General features: G+C 45.3%; 1 protein-coding gene across 1 annotated transcript; it reads right to left on the bottom strand.

Annotated features, from left to right (window-relative positions):
* Positions 1–217: 217 nt before the first annotated feature.
* On the bottom strand, positions 218–19,129 carry FAM199X (family with sequence similarity 199, X-linked). Its single transcript, XM_040405808.1, has 6 exons — positions 18,812–19,129; positions 15,829–16,048; positions 14,433–14,582; positions 5,322–5,483; positions 4,772–5,032; positions 218–995 (listed from the first exon to the last, which is right to left on the bottom strand). Exons 1-6 carry the CDS (start codon positions 18,976–18,978, stop codon positions 825–827), a joined length of 1,131 nt encoding a protein of 376 aa, XP_040261742.1. The 5' UTR covers positions 18,979–19,129; the 3' UTR covers positions 218–824.
* Positions 19,130–25,414: the final 6,285 nt, after the last annotated feature.

The raw sequence follows: 25,414 nt of genomic DNA, 5'->3' as shown, positions 1-25,414 counted from the left end.
ATGGCTTCCGTACGCGATACTTTTTTGCGGATCGCAAACTGAAACATAAAATTTGTAATTATTACTGCAATGTTTGTAAACAGTAAAAACATGGACAAAGTAGGCATGGATCTGCAAAATACGGATGACATACGGATGTCTTCCGTATGCACTCCGGATTTTTTTGCGGACCCATTAACTTGAATGGAGAGACGGAACGTTATTTGCGGACAATAATAGGACAAGTTCTATCTTTTAGAGGAACGGATATACGGAATGAATGGTTCCGCATACGGACCACAAATGGAAACCGCAAAAACAGAACGGAAAAAAAAAAAAATACGGTCGTGTGCAAGAGACCTAAGAAACAGGAGACAATGCTGCACGGTCACCTGCAAAAATACATACTGAAGACCTACAACTAGCACTTTGTAATCAAGTATTCAGGACTGCAGTCAGGAATAGGATGCACGTTTGGAAATGTGAATGAAATATGCATAACTAGTGTTCTAACAAATACACAGAACCGCAGGCTCTGCTACCGACAGGTTAGAGAAACCTTGTTGGCATCTCCGTGTAGAACTGGTTTCAAACCAAAATTAGTCTTTATGTACTTGAAGAATTTACTTTGCCTTCGATGTGGCTGTATCACCAAATAAGGGACCAGTGATTGCTGAAATATGATATTATTGTCCACCAAAGACACAAAAATGTCTAATTTTCATAAGGATAACCTCCTAGTGGTTAGTGGTGCTACAAGAGCGCGGGAGATCTACGTTCCGAGATGGTCTCCGATAACGTAGCCTTATTAAGGCTTATGAAGAACACTGCAAGTTTCACCCTCGTCATATCAATACATCCACCTCGGCTTCGTGCTCTTCTTCGTTCACTTTTAAAGATAGGACTTCTTCGTTTAGAAATAAGCCACTGAGTCTTTCCTTCCGCGCTTGCCTCTGTTCCTTCAGCTGTCTCTTCCGCAAGGCTTTCTGCTGCAGTTTCCTTTGCTTTGACCTTTTCTAAATTGAATAAACCACATTACATTTAGGTAAGGAAAACCACACGTTCTACAAGCTCAACGCTTTTTATTCTATCGTCTTAAAACATGTACTAAAGGGCAATTCAACCCAAATTTTTTTTAGAAGCACATGTATTGCCTAGTGGTTACACTAAAAGGGGTTGACCACTTTCCCAACAAATTTCAGAAAGCCACATACACTATTGCCGGGATGGCTAACCTGTGGCCCTCCAGCTGTTGCAAAACTACAACTCCCAGCATGCCTAGACTGCCATCAGCCTACAGCAGGGCTTGATGGGAATTGTAGTTTTACAACAGCTGGAGAGCCACAGGTTGGCCATCTCTGCACCATTATATAATGGCATGGCAAATGATTCATGACTTAGTATTGCCTGTGACGTTCCCCAGTGTCCATAGGCATCACCTCTAAACAAGACATGGGTGGGATTTATCATAAGGAGAATATTTGAAGTCAGTATGCTTGGGTCTGTGTTGGCATACTTTATGCAACATCAATCAAATATCTCATGCTTGATAAATGTGTCCTTTCCTTAAAGGGGTTTCCTGAGATTTTTATACCGATGACCTATGCTCTGGATAGGTCATCAGTATCTGATCGGTGAGGGTCCAACACCCGCCAATCAGCTGTTCGAGAAGGCAGCGGTTGCGCCACTGCTTTTCCTAGGCCGAGTGACAACACGTTCATTGTTCACGCGGCCTAGGAGCAGCTCAGCCCCATTGAAGTGAATGGGGCTGCGCTGCGATACCATGCACAGCCGCTATAAAATGTACGGCACTGTACTTGGTGAGCAAGAAGGCCTTCTTAAAAACAGCTGATCTGAGGGCGTCCCGCACAGCGGACCCTCACAGGTCATCATTAGTAAACTCCTGGAAAACCCTTTTAAACTCAACACTATTGTCTAGAACAGCTCCTCCAGTTTTCCTACTCCACCCTCCTACTGGAGTGAGATTGAGACTTTTAAAAAAAAAAAGTTGGAAAACTGTAGTCTGTGGTGTAAAAATGCAAAAAGACACAACATTCTTCTACATGCGAGTGCAAAAAGTCGTAAAAACAGCCCTATTTTCCAACTTTTTAAAGCCAGAATTCTGGAGTGAAGGCATAATAAATCTGCCCCGTGGTGACCAAAGGTTCCCAAGGTGGCAGCTGCATCCTCTACTGCATAGGAGTATATACAGATAACAGAATCTCCGGGATCTCCGCCTGCACTGAATACTTTCAGCGCCTGCAATAGTAGAGGTGGAGACACTACCATGTTGAGAACCGATGGACACCACAGAGGACTTGCCTGGGAAAAGTGGAAAAATACTGAACTCAAGTAAGAGCATACTTCTAGCAGTGGAGGTAGCTAGGCTGACTGTAAGCTAAAGGGGACCACCTGCCTCATTTGCTTCCTATAGGAATGGAGATAGATCGATAGATAGATATATATACACTGCTCAAAAAAAATAAAGGGAACACGTGAACAACAAGTCAATCACACTTCTGTGAAATCAAACTGTCCACTTAGGAAGCAACACTGAGTGACAATTTCACATGCTGTTGTGCAAATGGGATAGACAACAGGTGGAAATTATAGGCAATTAGCAAGACACCCCCAATAAAGGAGTGGTTCTGCAGGTGGTGACCACAGACCACTTCTCAGTTCCTATGCTTCCTGGCTGATGTTTTAGTCACCTATGAATGCTGGCGGTGCTTTCACTCTAGTGGTAGCATGAGACGGAGTCTACAACCCACACAAGTGGCTCAGGTAGTGCAGCTTATCCAGGATGGCACCTCAATGCGAGCTGTGGCAAGAAGGTTTGCTGTGTCTGTCAGCGTAGTGTCCAGAGCATGGAGGCGCTACCAGGAGACAGGCCAGTACATCAGGAGACGTGGAGGAGGCCGTAGGAGGGCAACAACCCAGCAGCAGGACCGCTACCTCCACCTTTGTGCAAGGAGGAACAGGAGGAGCACTGCCAGAGCCCTGCAAAATGACCTCCAGCAGGCCACAAATGTGCATGTGTCTGCTCAAACGGTCAGAAACAGACTCCATGAGGGTGATATGAGGGCCCGACATCCACAGATGGGGGTTGGGCTTACAGCCCAACACCGTGCAGGACGTTTGTCATTTGCCAGAGAACACAAAGATTGGCAAATTCGCCACTGGCGCCCTCTGCTCTTTACAGATGAAAGCAGGTTCACACTGAGCAGATGTGACAGACGTGACAGAGTCTGGAGACGCCGTGGAGAACATTCTGCTGCCTGCAACATCCTCCAGCATGACTGGTTTGGCATTGGGTCAGTAATGGTGTGAGGTGGCATTTCTTTGGAGGGCCGCACAGCCCTCCATGTGCTCGCCAGAGGTAGCCTGACTGCCATTCGGTACCGAGATGAGATCCTTAGACCCCTTGTGAGACCATATGCTGGTGCAGTTGGCCTGGGTTCCTCCTAATGCAAGACAATGCTAGACCTCATGTGGCTGGAGTGTGTCAGCAGTTCCTGCAAGACGAAGGCATTGATGCTATGGACTGGCCCGCCCGTTCCCCAGACCTGAATCCAATTGAGCACATCTGGGACATCATGTCTCGCTCTATCCACCAACGTCACGTTGCACCAGACTGTCCAGGAGTTGGCAGATGCTTTAGTCCAGGTCTGGGAGGAGATTCCTCAGGAGACCGTCCGCCACCTCATCAGGAGCATGCACAGGCGTTGTAGGGAGGTCATACAGGCACGTGGAGGCCACACACACTACTGAGCCTCATTTTGACTTGTTTTAAGGACATTACATCAAAGCTGGATCAGCCTGTAGTGTGTTTTTACACTTTAATTTTGAGTGTGACTCCAAATCCAGACCTCCATGGGTTGAAAAATTTGATTTCCATTTTTTTTTTTGTGTGATTTTGTTGTCAGCACATTCAACTATGTAAAGAACAAAGTATTTCAGAAGAATATTTAATTAATTCAGATCTAGGATGTGTTATTTTTGTGTTCCCTTTATTTTTTTGAGGTATGTATGTATGTATGTATGTATGTATGTATGTATGTATGTATGTATGTATATATATATATATATATATATATATATATATATATATATATATATATATATATATATATATATATTTCATTTTTTGCATCCCACTCACTGCTTGGATATAACATATTACTAAGGCCTCATGCACACAGCAAATCACGGATCTCAGCTGTGAGAAAGCTGCCAAAAACACCCCATCTACAGAAAAGTCCTATTCTTGCAAAACGGATCATAGGAAATGGTCTAATTTTTGCGGGGCCGCGGAATGAACTTACAGATGTGGACAGCACACAGGTGTGCTGTCCGCATCTTTTGTAGCTCTTTTGAGATGAATGGCCTTGTGCATGCGGCTACACATTTATTACTTGATAGGTCTGTTATCTCTCAACGTATAGGCAGGCTTGAGGAGCAAGAAGACACGTCAACACGTCTTACAGAGGTCCCATCACTTCTCTGTCTCTCCATCCATCTGCTTCCGAGGCAGACACCAGCAGGGAGGAAGCCAAGGGCTGCAGCAGAATTTGGTTCCCCTGCTTTCCCCAAACTCAAAGAATGGAGGGTGTAGCCTAGTGTATGAAGCTATCAAACTGCATACAGCACTTATGTTTAATGAGATTAGATACTAGATTACCAGAGGTGTTTAAAAAGATTACCATAAGAGTAATGTTTATAACTTACTGTATACCTTTCAAGAGAACATACACTTTACACATGTACATTTAATGTACAGCCACACATTTACCTTTGAATCCCTAATCCTTTCTGCTGCGCTTGCAGACAGATTGCTGTCACTGTGAGTTCGACTCATGTTTGCACTCGAGTTGGAGGCAGAGTTGCCCCCACTAGAGCCGCTGCTGCTGGCTGTGCTGACCATACTGGCGCTGCTGCTGCTCACGCTGGCTCCGCTCACTCCACTTGTACTAGCCGTGCTGTAACTGGTCCTTTTCCAGTTCTCTCGTGTGGATCGCTGACGTGGACTATGCTCCTTGATATAGCTTCTGACCTGAGAGTTAGAGAAAGGAAAAACGAGGCAGGCGTTATTGAAAAGAGAAAATAGACTCCTTACACACAGAGGAGCATTGTAAGTTGTATGGAAAACGTACAGTCTGGTAACTGGAATGTAATACTGGCATGTAGTGTCTATTCCGCATAACACTGCATGTCCCTGCATTGTAGGCATGACCATTTCAGTGATTCTGGGCCTGCTTCTGTCAGTACTAGGACCAGGCAAAGTTTAGCAACTCCTCCTCCGCCTCTTCAATCCCGCCTAGGTGATCAGCACCCAGACAAACCTGTTTGAGCTTTTCATCAGTTAGGCAGTTCAGTTCAATGATAAACTCGCTGTCCGTAGGGGAAATCTGCGCCGTTGGATCAATGATTTTTATGATGTCAAGCTGTTCCCGAAGTCCCATTTCTGTGCTGACCTTTCGACTTAGGTACTCTATGTATTCCACCTAAAAGGTAAAAGAAAATCACGTAAAATGATTTGTCCAAGTATAAAGCACAACATACAATACCTTGCGGCAGAGTGATCCGGCAAGCAGTTCAGTCGCTGATGGCATTAGTAAGGCCGAATGCACACTCGTATAGTGTATTACTGTAGTGCAGCGGCGACATGAAGCGCACGGCGTCATAGCAACCAATGACGCCATACGCTCCTGCTCTGAACAGGAATCCAGCCCGGCATACCACGGACCGCTCTCGGCCGCGGAACACGGCAGTGTGCATTCGGCCTAAGGCCTCATGCACATGACCATTGTTGTGTTCCGTTCCGCAAAATGGGGCTCCGTTGTTCCGTTTTAGTTTTTGTTTCCGTGTGTCTTCCTTTATTTTTGGAGGATCACCAGACATGGAGTAAAAAAAAAAAGTCTAAGTCAAGTTTGCCATGCAAATTATAGGAAAAAAACAGACACGGATGACAATCTTGTGTGCCTCCGCGTTTTTTCACGGTCCCATTGACTTGAATGGGTCCGCGAACCGTTTTCCATGAAAAAAAATTAGGACAGGTTATATTTTTTTGACATACTGGAACCACGGACGCAGATGACAAATGGTGCATTAGCCGAGTTTTCAACGAACCCATTGAAAGTCAATGGGTCCGCAGAAAATCACGAAAAACGGAACAACGGACACGGAATAAAACAACGGTCGTGTGCATGAGGCCTAAGACTGATCAGGATCCTGATCAGTCTTAAAAATGCCCGGTCAAAAAAAAAAAAATGCATTGAAATGCCGGATCTGTCTTTCCGGTGTCATCCGGCAAAACGGATCAGGCATTTATCTTTTTTCACCGGATCAGGCATTCTGGTATTTTGCACGAATACATTTCTATGGGAAAAAATGCCGGATCCAGCATTCAGGCAAGCCTTCAGTTTTTTTCCGCCGGAGATAAAACCGTAGCATGCTACGGTTTTCTTTTTTGCCTGATCAGTTAAAATGACTGAACTGAACACATCCTGAACGGATTACTCTCAATTCAGAATGCATGGGGATAAAACTGATCAGTTATTTTCCGGTATAGAGCCCTTTTGACAGAACTCTATACCGGAAAAGAAAAACGCTAGTGTTTAACCGCTTAAGGACCCTGCCATTTTTCACCTTAAGGACCTGGCCATTTTTTGCAAATCTGACATGTGTCACTTTAAATGGTAATAACTTTGGAACGCTTTTACTTATCCAAGCAATTCTGAGACCGTTTTCTCGTCACACATTGTACTTCATGACAGTGGTAAATTTGAGTCTAAATATTTTATTTATAAAAAAAAAAATATATATTTACCAAAAATTTAGAAAAATTCATAATTTTCTAAATTTCTATTTCTCTGCTTTTAAAACAGATAGTAATACCTCCTAAAATAGTTTACTTTACACTTCCCATATGTGTACTTCATGTTTGGATCATTTTGGAAATGACATTCACTGGTCACACAGCTCCCCAAACATAGCACTAAGGAAGCGCTATGGATGTAAGAGGAGTACTGAAGGGGTTAACTCTGCAGCTGAGGAAGAAGGGCAGGCTAATCCACAGCTTTGATCTCCTCAGCACTAGAGAAGGAGAATTACAAGTAGATCAGTTCTTATCAACTGTGTTTACTCAGTGACAGTTTTACTGCAGGACGAAATTGTTCCTCCTAGTGCGTTAAATGCCTGCAAGTTAGGACGAGCATTCTCGTCCAAGGTCCTGAACGTGTTAAATGGCAATTCCACCTTTTGACACATCTCCTAGACATGTCAGATAAGTTGCGCAATTTATTTCAGTGACATTTTGACATAGATGCTTTGACAGATTCCTAGTTCTAAAAACTCACTTTTCAGTGCTTCTCATTTAAGATTCCAATGTATGACATGTCAGCACCTAATCTTAATAGTTAAAAAAAAAAAAAGTGACGTGCACATCACTTTAGGATAAATGGTGGTGCCATTTATGGACTTGGTAGTCATAGAAATACAGTAGTAAGGCCACACCAGGATCCTACTGGTGATGATCGCATCCAGCATAGCGGGAAAATGCTGGAGCACCACCAGGCCCTAATAACTATAATGGGACCTGGCGGGTATCTCATGTGCTGAGATTTGGCTGGACAAATACCGCTGCAAGTGGAAGTTTTTGTCCGGCTGAGTCCCATTATAGTCAATGGGCTTCAGCTGGGAAAGTGTGAAGCTAAAAAGTGCAAGTAAGGCCCCTTTCACACGAGCGAGTATTCCGCGCGGATGCGATGCGGGAGGTGAACGCATTGCACCCGCACTGAATACTGACCCATTCATTTCTATGGGGCTGTGCACACGAGCGGTGATTTTCACGCATCACTTTTGCGTTGCGTGAAAATCGCAGCATGCTCCTCTTTGTGCGTTTTTCACGTAACGCAGGCCCTATAGAAATGAATGGGGTTGCGTGAAAATCGCAAGCATCCGCAAGCAAGTGCGGATGCGGTGCGATTTTCACGCACGGTTGCTAGGAGACGATCGGGATGGAGACCCGAACCTTATTATTTTCCCTTATAACATGGTTATAAGGGAAAATAATAGCATTCTGAATACAGAATGCTAAGTAAAACAGGGCTGGAGGGGTTAAAAAAAAAAAAAAAAAGTCATTTAACTCACCTTTATCCACTTGCTCGCGTAGCCGGCATCTCCGTCTGACTCTTTTACTGTCTAGGACCTGTGGAGAGCATTAACTATAGTTTAAGGACCTGGGATGACGTCACTCCGGTCATCACATGGTACGTCACATGATCTTTTACCATGGTGATTCACCATGGTAAAAGATCATGTGACGTACCATGTGATGACCAGAGTGACGTCATCCCAGGTCCTTAAACTATAGTTAATGCTCTCCACAGGTCCTAGACAGTAAAAGAGTCAGACGGAGATGCCCGGCATCGCGAGCAAGTGGATTAAGGGGAGTTAAATGATTTTTTATTTTTTTTAACCCCCTCCAGCCCTGTTTTACTTAGCATTTTGTATTCAGAATGCTATTATTTTCCCTTATAACCATGTTATAAGGGAAAATAATACTATTTACAGAACACCGATCCCAAGCCCGAACTTCTGTGAAGAAGTTCGGGTTTGGGTACCAAACACGCGTGATTTTTCTCACGCGAGTGCAAAACGCATTACAAGGTTTTGCACTCGCGCGGAAAAATCGCGGGTGTTCCCGCAACGCACCTGGACATTTTTCCGCAACGCCCGTGTGAAAGAGGCCTTAGGCCTCCTGCACACGACCGTTGTGTGCACCCGTGGCCGTTGTGCCGTTTTCCGTTTTTTTTTTCGCGGACCCATTGACTTTCAATGGGTCCGTGAAAAAAAAAAAAAAAAAAAAAAAAAAAAAAAAACGGAAAATGCACCGTTTTGCAGCCGCATCCGTGTTTCCTGGCCGGGAAAAAAATATGACCTGTCCTATTTTTTTCACGGCCAACGGTTCACGGACCCATTCAAGTCAATGGGTCCGTGAAAGAACACGGATGCACACAAGATTGGCATCCGTGTCCGTGATCCGTAGGTTACTTTTTATACAGACGGATCCGAAGATCCGTCTGCATAAAAGCTTTTTCATAGCTGAGTTTTCACTTCGTGAAAACTCAGAACCGACAGTATATTCTAACACAGAGGCGTCCCCATGGTGATGGGGACGCTTCAGGTTAGAATATACTAAAAGAACTGTGTACATGACTGCCCCCTGCTGCCTGGCAGGTGCTGCCAGGCAGCAGCCCCCCCCCTGTAGTTAACACATTGGTGGCCAGTGGGCCCCCCTCCCTCCCCTGTAGTTAACTCGTTGGTGGCCAGTGGGCCCTCTCCCCTCCCTCCCCCTCCTAATTAAAACCCCCCCCCCCTATCATTGGTGGCAGCGGAGAGTACCGATCGGAGTCCCAGTTTAATCGCTGGGGCTCCATGGCAACCAGGACGCTACTGCTGTCCCGGTTGCCATGGTTACTTAGTAATTTGTAGAACCATTATACTTAACTGCGATCTCTGCGTCCGGCCGGGAGCTCCTCCTACTGGTAAGTGACAGGTCATGTCACTTACCAGTTCTACAAATTGCTTAGCACAAATTGCTAAGTAACCATGGCAACCGGGACAGCAGTAGCGTCCTGGTTGCCATGGTTACCGATCGGAGCCCCAGCGATTAAACTGGGACTCTGATCGGTACTCTCCGCTGCCACCAATGATAGGGGGGGGGGGGGGGGAAGATTTTAATTAGGAGGGGGAGGGAGGGGAGAGGGCCCACTGGCCACCAACGAGTTAACTACAGGGGAGGGAGGGGGGGGGCCACTGGCCACCAACGAGTTAACTACAGGGGAGGGAGGGGGGGCCACTGGCCACCAACGAGTTAACTACAGGGGAGGGAGGGGGGGCCACTGGCCACCAACGAGTTAACTACAGGGGAGGGAGGGGGGGCCACTGGCCACCAACGAGTTAACTACAGGGGAGGGAGGGGGGGCCACTGGCCACCAACGAGTTAACTACAGGGGGGGGAGGGGGGGCCACTGGCCACCAACGAGTTAACTACAGGGGAGGGAGGGGGGGCCACTGGCCACCAACGAGTTAACTACAGGGGAGGGAGGGGGGGCCACTGGCCACCAACGAGTTAACTACAGGGGAGGGAGGGGGGGCCACTGGCCACCAACGAGTTAACTACAGGGGAGGGAGGGGGGGCCAGCCGCACTGGCCACCAACGAGTTAACTACAGGGGAGGGAGGGGGGGCCAGCCGCACTGGCCACCAATGTGTTAACTACAGGGGGCAGTCATGTACACAGTTATTTTAGTATATTCTAACCTGAAGCGTCCCCCATCACCATGGGAACGCCTCTGTGTTAGAATATACTGAATATACTAAAAGAACTGTGTACATGACTGCCCCCTGCTGCCTGGCAGGTGCTGCCAGGCAGCAGCCCCCCCCTGTAGTTAACACATTGGTGGCCAGTGGGCCCCCCCCTGTAGTTAACTCATTGGTGGCCAGTGGGCCCCCCCCTGTAGTTAACTCATTGGTGGCCAGTGGGCCCCCCCCTGTAGTTAACTCATTGGTGGCCAGTGGGCCCCCCCCTGTAGTTAACTCATTGGTGGCCAGTGGGCCCCCCCCTGTAGTTAACTCATTGGTGGCCAGTGGGCCCCCCCCTGTAGTTAACTCATTGGTGGCCAGTGGGCCCCCCCCTGTAGTTAACTCATTGGTGGCCAGTGGGCCCCCCCCTGTAGTTAACTCATTGGTGGCCAGTGGGCCCCCCTCCCTCCCCTGTAGTTAACTCGTTGGTGGCCAGTGGGCCCTCTCCCCTCCCAATTAAAATCTCCCCCCCTATCATTGGTGGCAGCGGAGAGTACCGATCGGAGTCCCAGTTTAATCGCTGGGGCTCCATGGCAACCAGGACGCTACTGCTGTCCCGGTTGCCATGGTTACTTAGTAATTTGTAGAACCATTATACTTAACTGCGATCTCCGCGTCCGGCCGGGAGCTCCTCCTACTGGTAAGTGACAGGTCATGGTTGCCATGGCCCCCCCTCCCTCCCCTGTAGTTAACTCGTTGGTGGCCAGTGGCCCCCCCTCGGATTTGAGTTTCACGATGTAACTCAAATCCGACGGTAGATTCTAACATAGAGGCGTTCCCATGGTGATGGGGACGCTTCAAGTTAAAATATACCATCGGATTGGAGAAAACTCCGATCCTATGGTATATTAACTCCTGACTTTACATTGAAAGTCAATGGGGGACGGATCCGTTTGAAATTGCACCATATTGTGTCAACGTCAAACGGATCCGTCCCCATTGACTTGCATTGTAATTCAGGACGGATCCGTTTGGCTCCACACGGCCAGGCGGACACCAAAACTACTTTTTTTTCATGTCCGTGGATCCTTCAAAAATCAAGGAAGACCCACGGACGAAAAAACGGTCACGGAAAAACGGGACCCGTTTTTGCGGACCGCAAAAAAATACGGTCGTGTGCAGGAGGCCTAAATTGGAGGGCACTCCGTTATCTGGTGTTGCATAGAACTACACAGATGGTTGTATTAATATATAGTTGTTTATTAACAAAATAAAATATAGAATATTCATAATTCACACTCATCTGCTGAGGGGTTAACTGACGCTTATCTGCTGCCAGTACCTGCCTCCTGGATTAAGGGGTAATCATTGGTGGCGCAGTGCCACCCTCAAATTCATTGGTGGCACAGTGTGCCCTCCCCCCCAGTATTAAAATCATTGGTGGCAGTGGCCACAGGGTCCCCTCCTCTTCATTGGTGGCAGCTTCTGATCGGAGCCCCAGCAGTGTAAGCCTGGGGCTCCGATCGGTTACCATGGCAGCCAGGACACTACCATAGTCGGATCCCTGATGCTGTGTGCACAGAGCACCAGGGGGAGTGTGAGATCCTATTCACCCTAATAGCGCTCTATTAGGGTGAAGAGGACAAGGGATTAAAAGATCCCAGGTTCTACCCCTAAGGGGGGGAAATAATTATTAAACAAAAAGTGAAAAAATAAAAAATAATAAAAATATATATATTTAGTATGAATCACCCCCTTTCCCAATTTCACATATAAAATATATAAACAATAAATAAACATATCGCCACGACCCAAAAGTCCAAACTATTAAAATATTTTAAAAAATTAAAAAAGTTAAGCGGTGAACGCCGGAACAGAAAAAAATAAAATAAAAACTGCGCGATTCGTCATTTTTTAAAATGCGGAATGCACGTGGCTTTTTTGTGTTTATTTTTTCACGTGGTATCGAATATCGCAATATTTTTTTATGGTATTGAAATCTAATAAAAAATTTGGTATCGCAACAACCCTAGTTATATCATATACTTACACCGATTTTTCACTTAAGCGCCTCCAGATTTTGCGTACAAGAAGCAAATTATAAAAGGGATATCCACCTACCAGTTTATTTTTATATACAATGATACATGCTATATTGGAGTCTCTCAATTAAAGAAAGTATATGAGCCAAACTGCAAATACAGGGTCGACTTATGAGAGACAATATTTTGGCGATGAATTATTGTATATGAACTATATTGGACATTAAGTTGTGACTGAGAATATGAGGGTCCCTTGATGACAATTTAGCAACATTGTGTATTTAAGGCTCTTTTTTAATTGAATGGCGGTATGGACATGATCACAAATGTAATATAGGGGTACTGACATATTGTCATTTCTGCCAGATTGAATCTGCTAATTGATCAGTGGCTGAACTACCATCCAGCACTGAGTAGCAATTATATATTCAATTTACTTGAATCTGTACCCCATATATTGCATTTTATTACCTTTTTTATTCTTGTTTTTATTACATGCGAGTTAAGAATATTCTACATTTTATCTCTATATATCTATATCGAAAAGTAGACATATTAGGTATCGCCGCGTACGTATCGACCGGGTCTATAAAAATATCACATTACCCCTCAGATGAACACCGTCAAAAAAAAAAAAAAAAAAAAAAAAAACTGTGCTAAAAAAAAAATAAAAAAAAAATAAAAAATTTAAAACTGTCGCCTTACATCACTAAAAGTGCAACACCACTTTTCATGGTTATGAGGGAAAATAATAGCATTCTGAATACAGAATGCATAGTAAAATAGCGCTGGAGGGGTTAAAAAAAAAAAATTACAAATAATTAAACTCACCTTAGTCCACTTGATCGCGCAGCCGGCATCTCTTCTGTCTCCTTTGCGGATTGCAGGAAAAGGACCTGTAGTGACGTCACTCCGTTCATCACATGGTCCATCACATGATCCATCACCATGGTAAAAGATCATGTGATGGACCATGTGATGACCGGAGTGACGTCACCACAGGTCCTTTTCCTGCAATCAGCAAAGGAGACAGAAGAGAAGCCGGGCTGCGCGATCAAGTGGACTAAGGTGAGTTTAATTATTTGTAATTTTTTTTTTTAACCCCTCCAGTGCTATTTTACTATGCGTTCTGTATTCAGAATGCTATTATTTTCCCTTATAACCATGTTATAAGGGAAAATACTAATGATCGGGTCTCCATCCCAATAGTCTCCTAGCAACCGTGCGTGAAAATCGCACCGCATCCGCACTTGCTTGCGATTTTCACGCAACTCCATTCATTTCTATGGGGCCTGCGTTACATGAAATATGCACAAAGAGGAGCATGATGCGATTTTCACACAACGCACAAGTGATGCGTGAAAATCACCGCTCGTGTGCACAGCCCCATAGAAATGATTGGGTCAGGATTCAGTGCGGGTGCAATGCGTTCAACTCACGTGTGAAAGGGGCCTAAAACTAAAATAAATAATAAGTAGACATATTAGGGTACTTTCACACTAGCGGCAGGACGGATCCGACTGGCTGTTCACCCTGTCGGATCCGTCCTCCCGCCAAATATTGACACAATCGACATCAGGTGTGCCGAGGAGAGTGCACATATACCATAGATCTAGGCTAGTTGAGCCACCACTATCCTAAAAGTGTGAAACTAGCCCAAATCAACTGTGATGAAGTCTATTAACATATGCTCGGCATTCAAGAATGGCACAGATTTACCATTAAAAAGGTCTGGATGGACTGAAATGTTTGTCATCTGTGAAACGAGTTACGTAACATTTATTGGACTATAAGATGAGGTTTAGACAAGAGAAAATGAACATTTCTCCTCATTAAACCTTCCCTGGTGGTTTACTGAAATGGAGGGGTCAAGATCACTAACTTTGGGGTTAATAGCTTTGGTTAGTTCCCAGTAACCTTAGTGTATCATCTGCTGACCATTGGAATAAACTGTAGAGGTGCATGTGGTCACCTCGTTACATGCACCTATCCAGGTAAATGTGTCTCCTGTCACTGTTCCACCATTATTAGAAATAGATGAATAGTCCAGTGTATGGCCACCTTCACAAACCACTCATCCAGTCCATAAGCACAGCAACATTACCTGCTCATCGTTGGTCATGGCACTCCAAGGGAGCTCATCAAGATTCCTGTTTTTGTTCTTTTTCTTGGAGGGAAGGCAAGGAGAGCTAGGGATGCTGGGAATGACGTCTGATAGCACATCACTGCCGCTTGCAATATCACTTCCGGGCAACTAGAGAGGCAGTAAACACATGAGGCAAGTCCACTACAAATGTCATTTATCATTTATAACAGATTATGTACAGATATACACCCAAAGGGTTTAAAGGGGTACAAGCAGGCAATAAATATCAGATCTCAGTGAGAGGGTCCCCTGACTGACTGGAGCATTGGTGCGCACGTCGTTCCATTGATCCATTCCATAGACCGCTTTCCATCAGTCCCACTGCAGTGAACCGGATTGTGCACTGCTGCTGCACTCAGCGAGGGGATCTTCAGGATGGCTGAGACAGACACCAAGCAATCTGATATTTATCACCTATCCTCAGAATAGGCTGTCAATATCGGATCATAGGGGGTTCTGGCACCCCACATCCCTACCCATCAGCCGTCTCAGAACTACATAGCTCTGTTCATTGTGTAGTGGACGGCGCTGGATTAACTGCATCGCTGCTCCCATTGAAGTGGATAGGAGGCGAACTGCAATTAGCAGCTCCATCACCTAAACAATGAACGGAGCAGGGTGTCAGTACCCCACCGACCAGATATTGATGACCTATCCTAAGGAAAGGCCATCAATATTAAAGAGGTTTTTCCGAGATTTTTTATCAGTATCTGATTGGTGGGGGTCCAACACCGAAGATCCCGGCGGCCTTCTCTCAGCTCACCAAGCACCGTACATTGTACGATGGCTGTGCTTGGCAGCTCGGCCCCATTCACTTCCATGCGACCGATGAACTTGACATCACATGGCCTAGGCAAAGCTGCGAGAAGGCGGCAGTGCCAAGAGCGCCGGTGCCTTCTCAAAAAACAGATCGGCGGGGATCCCAGGTGTCAGACCCCACCAAAGAGATACTAATAATTTATGCAGAGGATAGATCATCAGTATCATCAAATCTTATAAAACACCTTTAAATCTGTAAATATTGAATCTGTAAATTCTGTACTATATTTATTTTCATAGTATAATTACAAGTCACACATGAGAAGCACATGAAACCTATATAAAATGTTCTATAGTGAATACTAGACACTAATATATATATATTTATTTATTTTTTTTCTTTTAAAGTGATGGTTTAACAAAATGTCACTCTAGCCAGAAAGAGCTATTGTTATTATCAAGCTTATTAATTGTATAATGAAAAGTGATTAGTATTGTACAAGGATCCCTGTAAATCTGCTTGTACAAGATGCATTTGACATCACTATACAACCGGCATTAGAAGATTAAAATCTGTCCAAATTCTAACCCTTACCTGCCACTCAAACTCGCTGTCAGACCAGTCCCAGTAAGTGCTGATAGATGAGGAAACATCACTGCAGACGCTTCCCTCCGGAAACAGGTCAAAGGAGGTGAAGTCCTGGTCGTCCAGGAGGGAATAGCAGTCGTCCTGGTCTCCGACCGAGACAGAAGAGAACAATTCCTCACTGCATTCAGAGCTTGCAACGCTGGTGCCACAGGACGTTAGATTCCACCTAGAATGACATTAGCACAAAGGGAATTACCCATTTTTATAGATGTTATTTGGCGTATATTTCCCAGATTCTGATTAATCCCACTGAAGTCTTAGGAGGCTGACTATGGATCAGTCCCCCGGGCGGTGGGCTTGGAAAACTGATTTCTCCAGCTATGTGTGTGCACAAGAGCCGAGTACAACATGGCAAAGTGTGAATGAGTTCAAGAATCTGTACAACTAAAGGAAGGATAAGTAGAGGTCCAGACATGGGGTTAAAGGGCTTTTCACACTAACCAAACCTATCATTATCTACTAGATGAATGTATAAACACTGGGGTCTAACTGCTGGGACACTGGAGCTCCCCTGTGTGACCACCACTCCATTCATTTCTATGGGACAGACCGAGACAGTCAAGCCCTGCACACAGCAGTCCCACAGAGATGACCAGAGCAGTGGTCATAATCACAAGGGTACTTAGGTACCCCGGTCTGATGGTTGGTGGGGGTCCCAGTGGTGGCAAACATTTCTCACTTATCTTATGAATAGGTAATATATGTTAAAGGGGTTATCCAAGACTATAAAAAGGTCTCCCATATGCCGGGCCCCTCACAGTGAATATACTTACCTGGCTCCCCGCTCCGCTCCTGGTTCACCACCACTGCTTCTCCCCGTGCACGGAAGAAAACATCCGGTGACAGGGGAGATATCTGGGTCGTGGAGCAGCCAATGACGAGCCTCCCTAGTGTCACCTGCAATGCTAGGGAGGCTCGTCCCCATCCCGACACCGGATGTTTTCACCCGCTCACAGGGAGAAGCTGCAGCAGCGGTGCGGGGAGCCAGGTAAGTATATCGTGAGGGGCCTGGCATATGGGGGACATTTTTATAGTCTTGGATAACCCCTTTAATTGGGAAAACTTTTAAAGTGGACCTGTTACCTCTCCTCACATATGTCTATTAGTAACTACTTCCATTCACCATGAAATAATTGTGGGTCATCACTTCTTATATATCCATTAGGGATGAGCGAATCGACTTCGGATGAAACATCCAAAGTCGATTCGCATAAACAAACGCTCTGCATTGCACAAATCACTCCCTGATGAGCCATCTAATAATGGTGAAACACATCGGATGGTGCTTGTAGGGAGGAGAGAGAATACTAGACCAGGACCGAGGTTCCAGCGGCTGGGGGTCGCTCTTTTAAGGGCGAGTGCTCCGACTACAGCCAGTCAGTTTATCCCCACTCTAGACCGGATGGTGAGGGACAGAAAAACCGAGATCAGAGAGCACTCCAAGCAAGTTACACCCTACCAAGCTACCCCCACCGCAACCTAACTACCAGATAAATAGGGTCACTTGTCAAGGAGCCCCCTCCCCTGACAAAAGAAATGCGTACAGAAGTTTTTTATAATTTGTCTCACTTATTTATAAAAATAAAAAAAAGTTAAGTATTTTTCATTAAAGCTCACTCAGTTTAGTATAGTTACAAGTCGATTCGTATAAAACTTTGTTTGAATACTGTACGGAGCGGGCGGGGGGTCATCTCATCTACACTAAATTTTTTGTGGTTTCTGTGTGGAGCTTTAACCCTCTAGAATTAGGCTACTTTCCCATCTACGTTGGCTCTCAAAACCCAGCGCACAACGCCTCGTTTTGCCCCCATTTATTGTCAATGGGGACAAAACTGAACAAACCGGGACGGAGTGCGCCAGAATGCGTTCCATTCTGGTTTGTTGCCTTCCCATGCCGGACACAAAACCGCTGTAAGCAGCGTTTTCGTGTATAACATGGGAAACTGAAGAATCTGGATCCAGCACCAAGTCATTGGTGCCGGGTCCGATCTCTTCATTTTAGATATAATACAACAGGATCCGTTCTGAACGGATGCAGCCGATTGTATTATTATAAGCGTTTTGCTGCGGCGCTGAGATCCCATGCCGGATCTAAAAACCAGCGAGCAAAAGCGCAGATGTGAAAGCAGCCTAATGGGCACAAGACGTCCCCTCCTGATTTCTGTCCGGTGAGAATTGTCATTAAGAAATTTGGATACAAATCAGCAAATACAGCATCTACGTCCTGCCCGGTGTGAACACTGGCAGTTGTGTATATGGTGATTAAAGGGGGCTTTCCGAGATTTTGATACTGATTACTTATCCTCCAGACAGATCATCAGTATCTGATCGGTGCAGGTCTGAGTGCGATACCAAGCACAGCCGCTATACAATGTACGGCAGCCGCTATACAATGTACGGCTCTGTGCTTGGTGAGCTGCGTGAAGGCCGCGGCGCTCACAGAAGCATCGGTGCATTGTCAAACAGCTGACCATCGGGGGTCCTGGGTGTCGGACTCCCACCGATCAGATACTGATGACCTATCCTGAGGAAACCGGCTTTAATCACCATATACAGAAGTGTCACCATGTATGCCAGTATTCACAACCGCAAATACACTTTTAGCCCATAATACGGCCAAGCCAATGAAAAATAGATTGCCCCAAACCTTTCCAGTTACCGGTGAGGCCATGACAACACATGGATGATATATCTGGAGTGTGGGACCCCCATACAGATTGCGGCCTGTCCTTGCTGGATCTGAACCCGTGACCACAGATTAGATGGACATTAACAACTGCCCACTATGAAGACACTTTCTAATGGCATCTGAGTATCAGATCGGTAACTCGGCAATCGCTTATGTGTCCTGGGGAAACAGCCCACTGCAGCCATGGACAGGTAAGTCCATCCACGTGAACTGCTGTACTATGAGGGCGCGGCCACCTACCTGTTGGAGTGGAATCGGTGGAGGGGATCGGTGCGGTGGCAGGAGGACAGCTGACAGCCGAAGTCACTGACGTCCAGGCAGCCCTCCTCACTGATGCTGCCCCGCTGGGAGAGGAGCGGGAAGGGCTCGTCCGGGGCCAGGAACTTCTCGTACAGGCCTTCGGACATGATGCAGGTCGCTAGGTTCAGGCGGCGGAGCCCTATGTGTCACCGCTCCCCCATACCACAAGCGCCACTGCGAACGACCGAGCAGAACCGAAGCCGCCAGCTGTCGCAGCCTGTTCCCGGAATTAGGCCCTTCTTCTACTACTACAGGATGTGCTCTCCAAAAGTCCAGCGCCACCTACAGGGAAGGAGAGCGATAACAGCGAAACTTCCCATTCGTAGAGCGCCGCAGCGCCTCACAGTGCAGCCTGTTATCTCAGCGGAGCGCCCTCTACAGCAGTGGAGGGTAATGGCAGGGAGACTGCCAGCTGTATACAGATATCCGGAGAAATAATGGCGGTGATTGTGCCTTGCTGATCGCTGCAAATCATATTATGTTTGTATTCTATGAGAACCTATTAAAGGGGATGTTTGGTTTAACTAAGGCATATTTAAGTACCTTTAAGTACTATAGTGAGGGGGATGGGGTTGGCATGGGCGCCAACAAGCCCCTAGCCTTTGCCAGGGTATTTAGATCTAGGGCTAGAGCAGCCAACTGAATCTGTCCGGGGTGAAGGAAAACTTGACTACACCTCTGGGACATTCTGCCCTTCCCAGCCGCCCTGCACATTTTTCTGCATCTTAGACAACCCCTTTAATAACTCATTTACCATATGCCCCGGCATATCCATTACACAGACCCATAAAATGGATGCCACTGAGTGGCCTCCATCCCCCCAAAAAACATATTGTGCAGTATGCATTTTTTACAGCATACTATTACTATTAGCTTACTATTTACTAGCATCTATTTTAGTCACCTTATCAATTTTTGCGATATTATTGTCACTTGTATATTTATTATGTGTCACTTTTTTCTTTAAATATTTTTATTTATTTATATTTTTTTAATATTTTTTTCACATTTCTATGCACTTATTATGAATTATTGATTATATGAATTGCTCTGTTTACACAGGGCCTTAGTAAGTAATGATGTGGGACCGTTATTTACATTGATATGTCTCTGACGGCGCATCATCCTCACAGTTTTTGACTATTTGGTCACATTATTTTACCATTATATTATTATTTTCCTGTATATCACTATACCACTATCATGCACAGTACAGACCAAAAGTTTGGACACACCTTCTCATTCAAAGAGTTTTCTTTATTTTCATGACTATGAAGGCATCAAAACTATGAATTAACACATGTGGAATTATATACATAACAAACAAGTGTGAAACAACTGAAAATATGTCATATTCTAGGTTCTTCAAAGTAGCCACCTTTTGCTTTGATTACTGCTTTGCACACTCTTGGCATTCTCTTGATGAGCTTCAAGAGGTAGTCCCCTGAAATGGTTTTCACTTCACAGGTGTGCCCTGTCAGGTTTAATAAGTGGGATTTCTTGCCTTATAAATGGGGTTGGGACCATCAGTTGCGTTGAGGAGAAGTCAGGTGGATACACAGCTGATAGTCCTACTGAATAGACTGTTAGAATTTGTATTATGGCAAGAAAAAAGCAGCTAAGTAAAGAAAAACGAGTGGCCATCATTACTTTAAGAAATGAAGGTCAGTCAGTCAGCCGAAAAATTGGGAAAACTTTGAAAGTAAGGGCTATTTGACCATGAAGGAGAGTGATGGGGTGCTGCGCCAGATGACCTGGCCTCCATAGTCACCAGACCTGAACCCAATCGAGATGGTTTGGGGTGAGCTGGACCGCAGAGTGAAGGCAAAAGGGCCAACAAGTGCTAAGCATCTCTGGGAACTCCTTCAAGACTGTTGGAAGACCATTTCAGGGGACTACCTCTTGAAGCTCATCAAGAGAATGCCAAGAGTGTGCAAAGCAGTAATCAAAGCAAAAGGTGGCTACTTTGAAGAACCTAGAATATGACATATTTTCAGTTGTTTCACACTTGTTTGTTATGTATATAATTCCACATGTGTTAATTCATAGTTTTGATGCCTTCATAGTCATGAAAATAAAGAAAACTCTTTGAATGAGAAGGTGTGTCCAAACTTTTGGTCTGTACTGTATATAAAAGAGGAAGAAGAGATTCATAGTGTTAGCTCTTTATTCATGAGATAGCCCACTATGCCATATCATAATGGGGGCATATAGGTGACCTAACGTTCTGGGCCATTATTTCTACTTTAGTTCTTTTTCATACGTTATATATGTATATGATTGTTCCAGCTTTAGAGATTTGTAAACATGGGGGTTACATAGGGATTCCGTTCTTATATGCATCGTATTGGAATATAAATTGTATCTGAGATGTATCCTGTCATTATGTTGTCCATTTATTGCTGCATGGGTATGCCGGATCCCGTTTTCAATATTACAATCTAAATTAAAATATAAAAATACATCCTGATAAACATTGCGATCTGTTGTACTGGTCAGTCGCTATCTCCACCTGGCAATAGCGCATCGCACCGGTGCGCTGCGGGGGGGGCATCGCGGTGGCGCTCCTACACCTGTCCCCTGTGAGCCGGCTGACGCACGCCCCTATGTCATGTGATCGGACGGGAAGGGGGAGTGACTGCACGCAGTAGGTGCGGCTCCCTCCTCCCTGCCCGGTCATGTGACGTGCTGGACGGGCCTCACCTGGGAGTGGGTGGCGCGCCTCTGTGATGTCACGCTCTGCATCACTGGGCGTATGCGCTAATCAAGTGCCAGCTGTGGACCACACTATTTAAAGATGGACACTGTTTGTTATCTTTACCTCCTGACAAAGCCTTTCTCGGCGAAACGCGCGTCGAGGTGCAGCTCTGGTCATAGACCTTGGGTTCCAGCATATAATGGGTAATTTGTGTTTTTGTTTCATGCATGGTTACTTTGTTAATTCAGTATGATTTATTGCTTACACACAGCATTCCTGCTCTGCCCTTGATTGTGTTACTATTTGGTAATCCGCATTTATCGGATTGCCATCTATGTTACCATTGGGGGGTAGGTGTGCTGTGTGTGACCACATTGACTTTTTTTGTATTATTGTATGTAGCATACACATGGTTATAGGTTACTTTGGGTGAACTTACAGCTCTCCCATTAGTATGCAGCTTTATACCCTATGTCTGTGACCCCCTTTTCCCTGTTAGTCCGGTATATGTGAGGGAGGTTGATTTTGGTCCCACCACATGGGGCGCACTACCACCCCCTTTACTTTGTGCCTTTATGTTATATTTATTGTCATTTAATGTGTCTTTAATAAACTACATATATTTTATATGTGTGCTCTCTTATTCTATATGGGGTTATTGTTTTTGTTTGTTTTTTGTTGGTTGGCTCAGTAGATCATACTAGACCCCAGTGTATTTATATACCCAATTTGAGGTTTTTTCTTATAGGTTGGTCTAACTGCATTTTTTACACACTGCGGGTCAATTACTATGACTCCCCACACCAATTTGTGGTGTAAAAAAGTCACCTGGCCCAATTTTGCAACTTTTTGAATGCTTGTGTGCCTAAACTTAAACGCATATGGCGTATTTACACTGTCCCCGACACTCGGCAATGGTGGGGGCATTAGCCCCAGCAAATCAACTAACATCTATTCCAGATTCCTGACATAAATGACTAGTAGATGTGAGCAGAGGATGCGCCTAATTTATGACGAGAGCTGCATCTTCCGGTAGCACAGGGAATATCAGAGACTGGTGTAAAATGCCGCCCTTTGATATATGACCCCCATTGCCTCTACATGAAATAGAGAAGTCTGCAGCGCTACACCATGCAGCTAACAGAACAGAAACCCTGCTGGATGACTGCGAACAGAGTCCTAAAGGGTGCTCTTTGGGTGTCCATTGGTGAATGGTTTCTATAGGTCCAGTTAACAGATGTACCAAGACCTTTTCTGGTGTGTACAATAAATGGACTATTAAAGGCTATGTACACCTTTGGTGCCAATTTTTTTTATTACTGCATTGTACTCATTTTGAGCTAAAATCATGTTTTTCATTGGTCTTTATTAAAAATGATGAGCCATTTTCCCTGTATTGCTTTGAGTTTATCTACTAGCAGGATCTGTATTTTCTCTCTGTTCAGTCAGGCAGGGAGCTGACGGGCTCCTGATTTCTGACCTTGTAAACACTCATTAAAGCTCAATCCTTATCTTACTGATGAAAATGTGGCTTAAATAAGTGTTTATGATCTCTTAGTAGTTTAGAGATAAGGTTTATTAGATCAGCGGTCCCCAACTGCCGGGCCGCGGCCCAGGAACGGGCCGTGAAAGATTGTTAGCCGGGCCGCGGCGATCAGGGCCATCTTTATCGCGGTACTAATGAAGCGCTTCCATTATGGAAGCGCTTCATTAGTACAGGAGGACAAGGAAGCGGTGAAGGATCTGTACTCACCGCTTCCTTGTCCTCGGCTATCAGCTGTGCAGGGCTGCGCACAGCGTGAGGTCACACTGTGCGCCGCGATACACAGCAGACAGCAGGAAGAAGAGGATCGCGATGGTGACCAGGAGCAGGAGAGGTAAGTGTTTTTTTGTTTTTTTTTATTTGCGCTGACATAACGGCTGATGGCTGACATATGGCGGACATGGGGGGCTCATGGCTGACATAAGGGGGGGGGTTGACATGGGGGGCATAAGGGCTGGGGGCTGACATAAGGGGCTGATCGTTGACACAAGGGCTGATGGCTGACATGGGGGGCTGATGGTTGACACAAGGGCTGATGGCTGACATGGGGGGCTGATGGATGGCTGACATGGGGGGCTGATTAACATTGGGGGTCTGATTGCTGGTCTGACCTGAGGTGTAATAAAAAATATTTTTTTCTTATTGTTCTACTCTAAAACCTAAGTGCATCTTATAGGGCAAAAAATACGGTACAGTGCAGCAGAGACCATAGTCAGTTTATATAGTCGTTATATAGTATAGTGTTATCTATTTTAATATGCACCTTGTGCTTTGTTATGTGTGTGAGTCAGTCAGCGCCAACTAGCACCCCTAAGCCCCACCCAACCCCTTAATCCCCGCCCCCAGAACACACCCCCCCACACACACACCCCCAGTCCCTGCGAAAATGGTCTTGCATGAAACTGGTCCTTGGTGCAAAAAAGGTTGGGGACCACTGTATTAGATGCCCGACACAAAGTAAAAAGTACCAGCCACACAGTTAGAAAAATAGTTAAAGGGTTTCTGTCATCACAAAATTCTTTATGTTGCTGGCTGACATTAGCGATGTGCACAGTACATAACTGTGACTTTTATCTGCCTACATGCCGCCGTTCGCCCAGAAAACAAACTTTTAAAATATGCAAATGAGCCTCTAGGTGCTATTGGGGCGTTGCTGCAGCACCTGGAGGCTCCGTCTCCTCACCGTTCGGCACGCCCATTTTGCTTTGGTGGACATCTCTGCTCTGCGCCTTGAAAGTAAAATCCCGCGCCTGCGCCGTCCCGTTTAGTATTCGGCACAGGCGCAGTGAGTGAAGGACGCTCGCCTGCTGCCGGCTTCCTCACTGCGCCTGCTTCGAATACGTCACAGAGCTCCCCGGAAGTGAAGACAGCTGGCAGCAGGCGAAAGACAGCTGTGACACCCATGAGTATGTTACGGGCACATTTTTGCGTCTTTATTACGGCCTAAAGTTTTGCAAGAACCACTAGTCTTCTGACTTAACTGCCACACTTTTTTAGGATGGAAGTTAAAGGGGTTGTGTCACTTCAGCGAATGGCATTTGTTGTGGCAGACCAAGGGTCAGTCACGTGAGGATCGAGCCACGTGTTCAGGTAAATGACCAGGATCCCAAAAAGGGAGTGTCCTAGGCCCTTTATTTATACCCCTTCCAAGGGTGTAACCTCTTAAAGTATTGACATGATTGGTACACAAATAATACTTCTAATTGGTCAGACCTGAATCCATCTATTGATTGTATCTGTAAAGTATAAATGCCTTGATTTATTCTTTACAGATATACCATGACCTGGATAAATGAGAACCTTCACACACATCTATTGATTGGTTACTATTTTATGAGCTTTCTATATTCTGCTAACGGGTTAATTGCTAAGACTATGGCTTTTTTTTCCTTACAAAATGCATACTTGGTTATTAGCACGTACACACGGCTGATCTTATCTTAACACACAGATGCTGACATTGTTTTTCAGCTACTAGCCATCGCCATTTTCTCGTTGCGCACACAGAAATTAAAACACAAAAAGTCTCTTTATAATATTCAAGTCGCAGGAAACGGAATACTTCTTTAACACATTTATTATGTAGAGAAAGGTAATACAAGGCACTTACTAATGTATTGTAATTGACCATATTGTCTCCTTTGCTTCATTTTTCCATCACATTATACACTGCTTACAGGGGTTATTATGGCCATCCATAATCCTGGTACTATAGCATTGAAAAAATGAATCCAGCCTGGAAATAGGGTGGACACTGGCTTCACCCAAGAAAGCCGGACCTCACCGGCCACGCCCCCAAATC

Source organism: Bufo bufo, chromosome 8, assembly GCF_905171765.1.
Source record: "Bufo bufo chromosome 8, aBufBuf1.1, whole genome shotgun sequence".
Taxonomy (NCBI): domain Eukaryota; kingdom Metazoa; phylum Chordata; class Amphibia; order Anura; family Bufonidae; genus Bufo; species Bufo bufo.
This window is presented reverse-complemented; position numbering and strand designations above follow the sequence as displayed.

Excerpts from the sequence above, each read along its gene's own strand:
- FAM199X (XM_040405808.1), bottom strand. The coding sequence starts at position 18,978 with ATGTCCGAAGGCCTGTACGAGAAGTTCCTGGCCCCGGACGAGCCCTTC. Across the intron at positions 14,583-15,828 it reads ACAGCGAGTTTGAGTGGCAG|TTGCCCGGAAGTGATATTGC; the intron begins GTAAGGGTTAGA and ends CTGCCTCTCTAG. Across the intron at positions 5,484-14,432 it reads CCATGACCAACGATGAGCAG|GTGGAATACATAGAGTACCT; the intron begins GTAATGTTGCTG and ends TTTACCTTTTAG.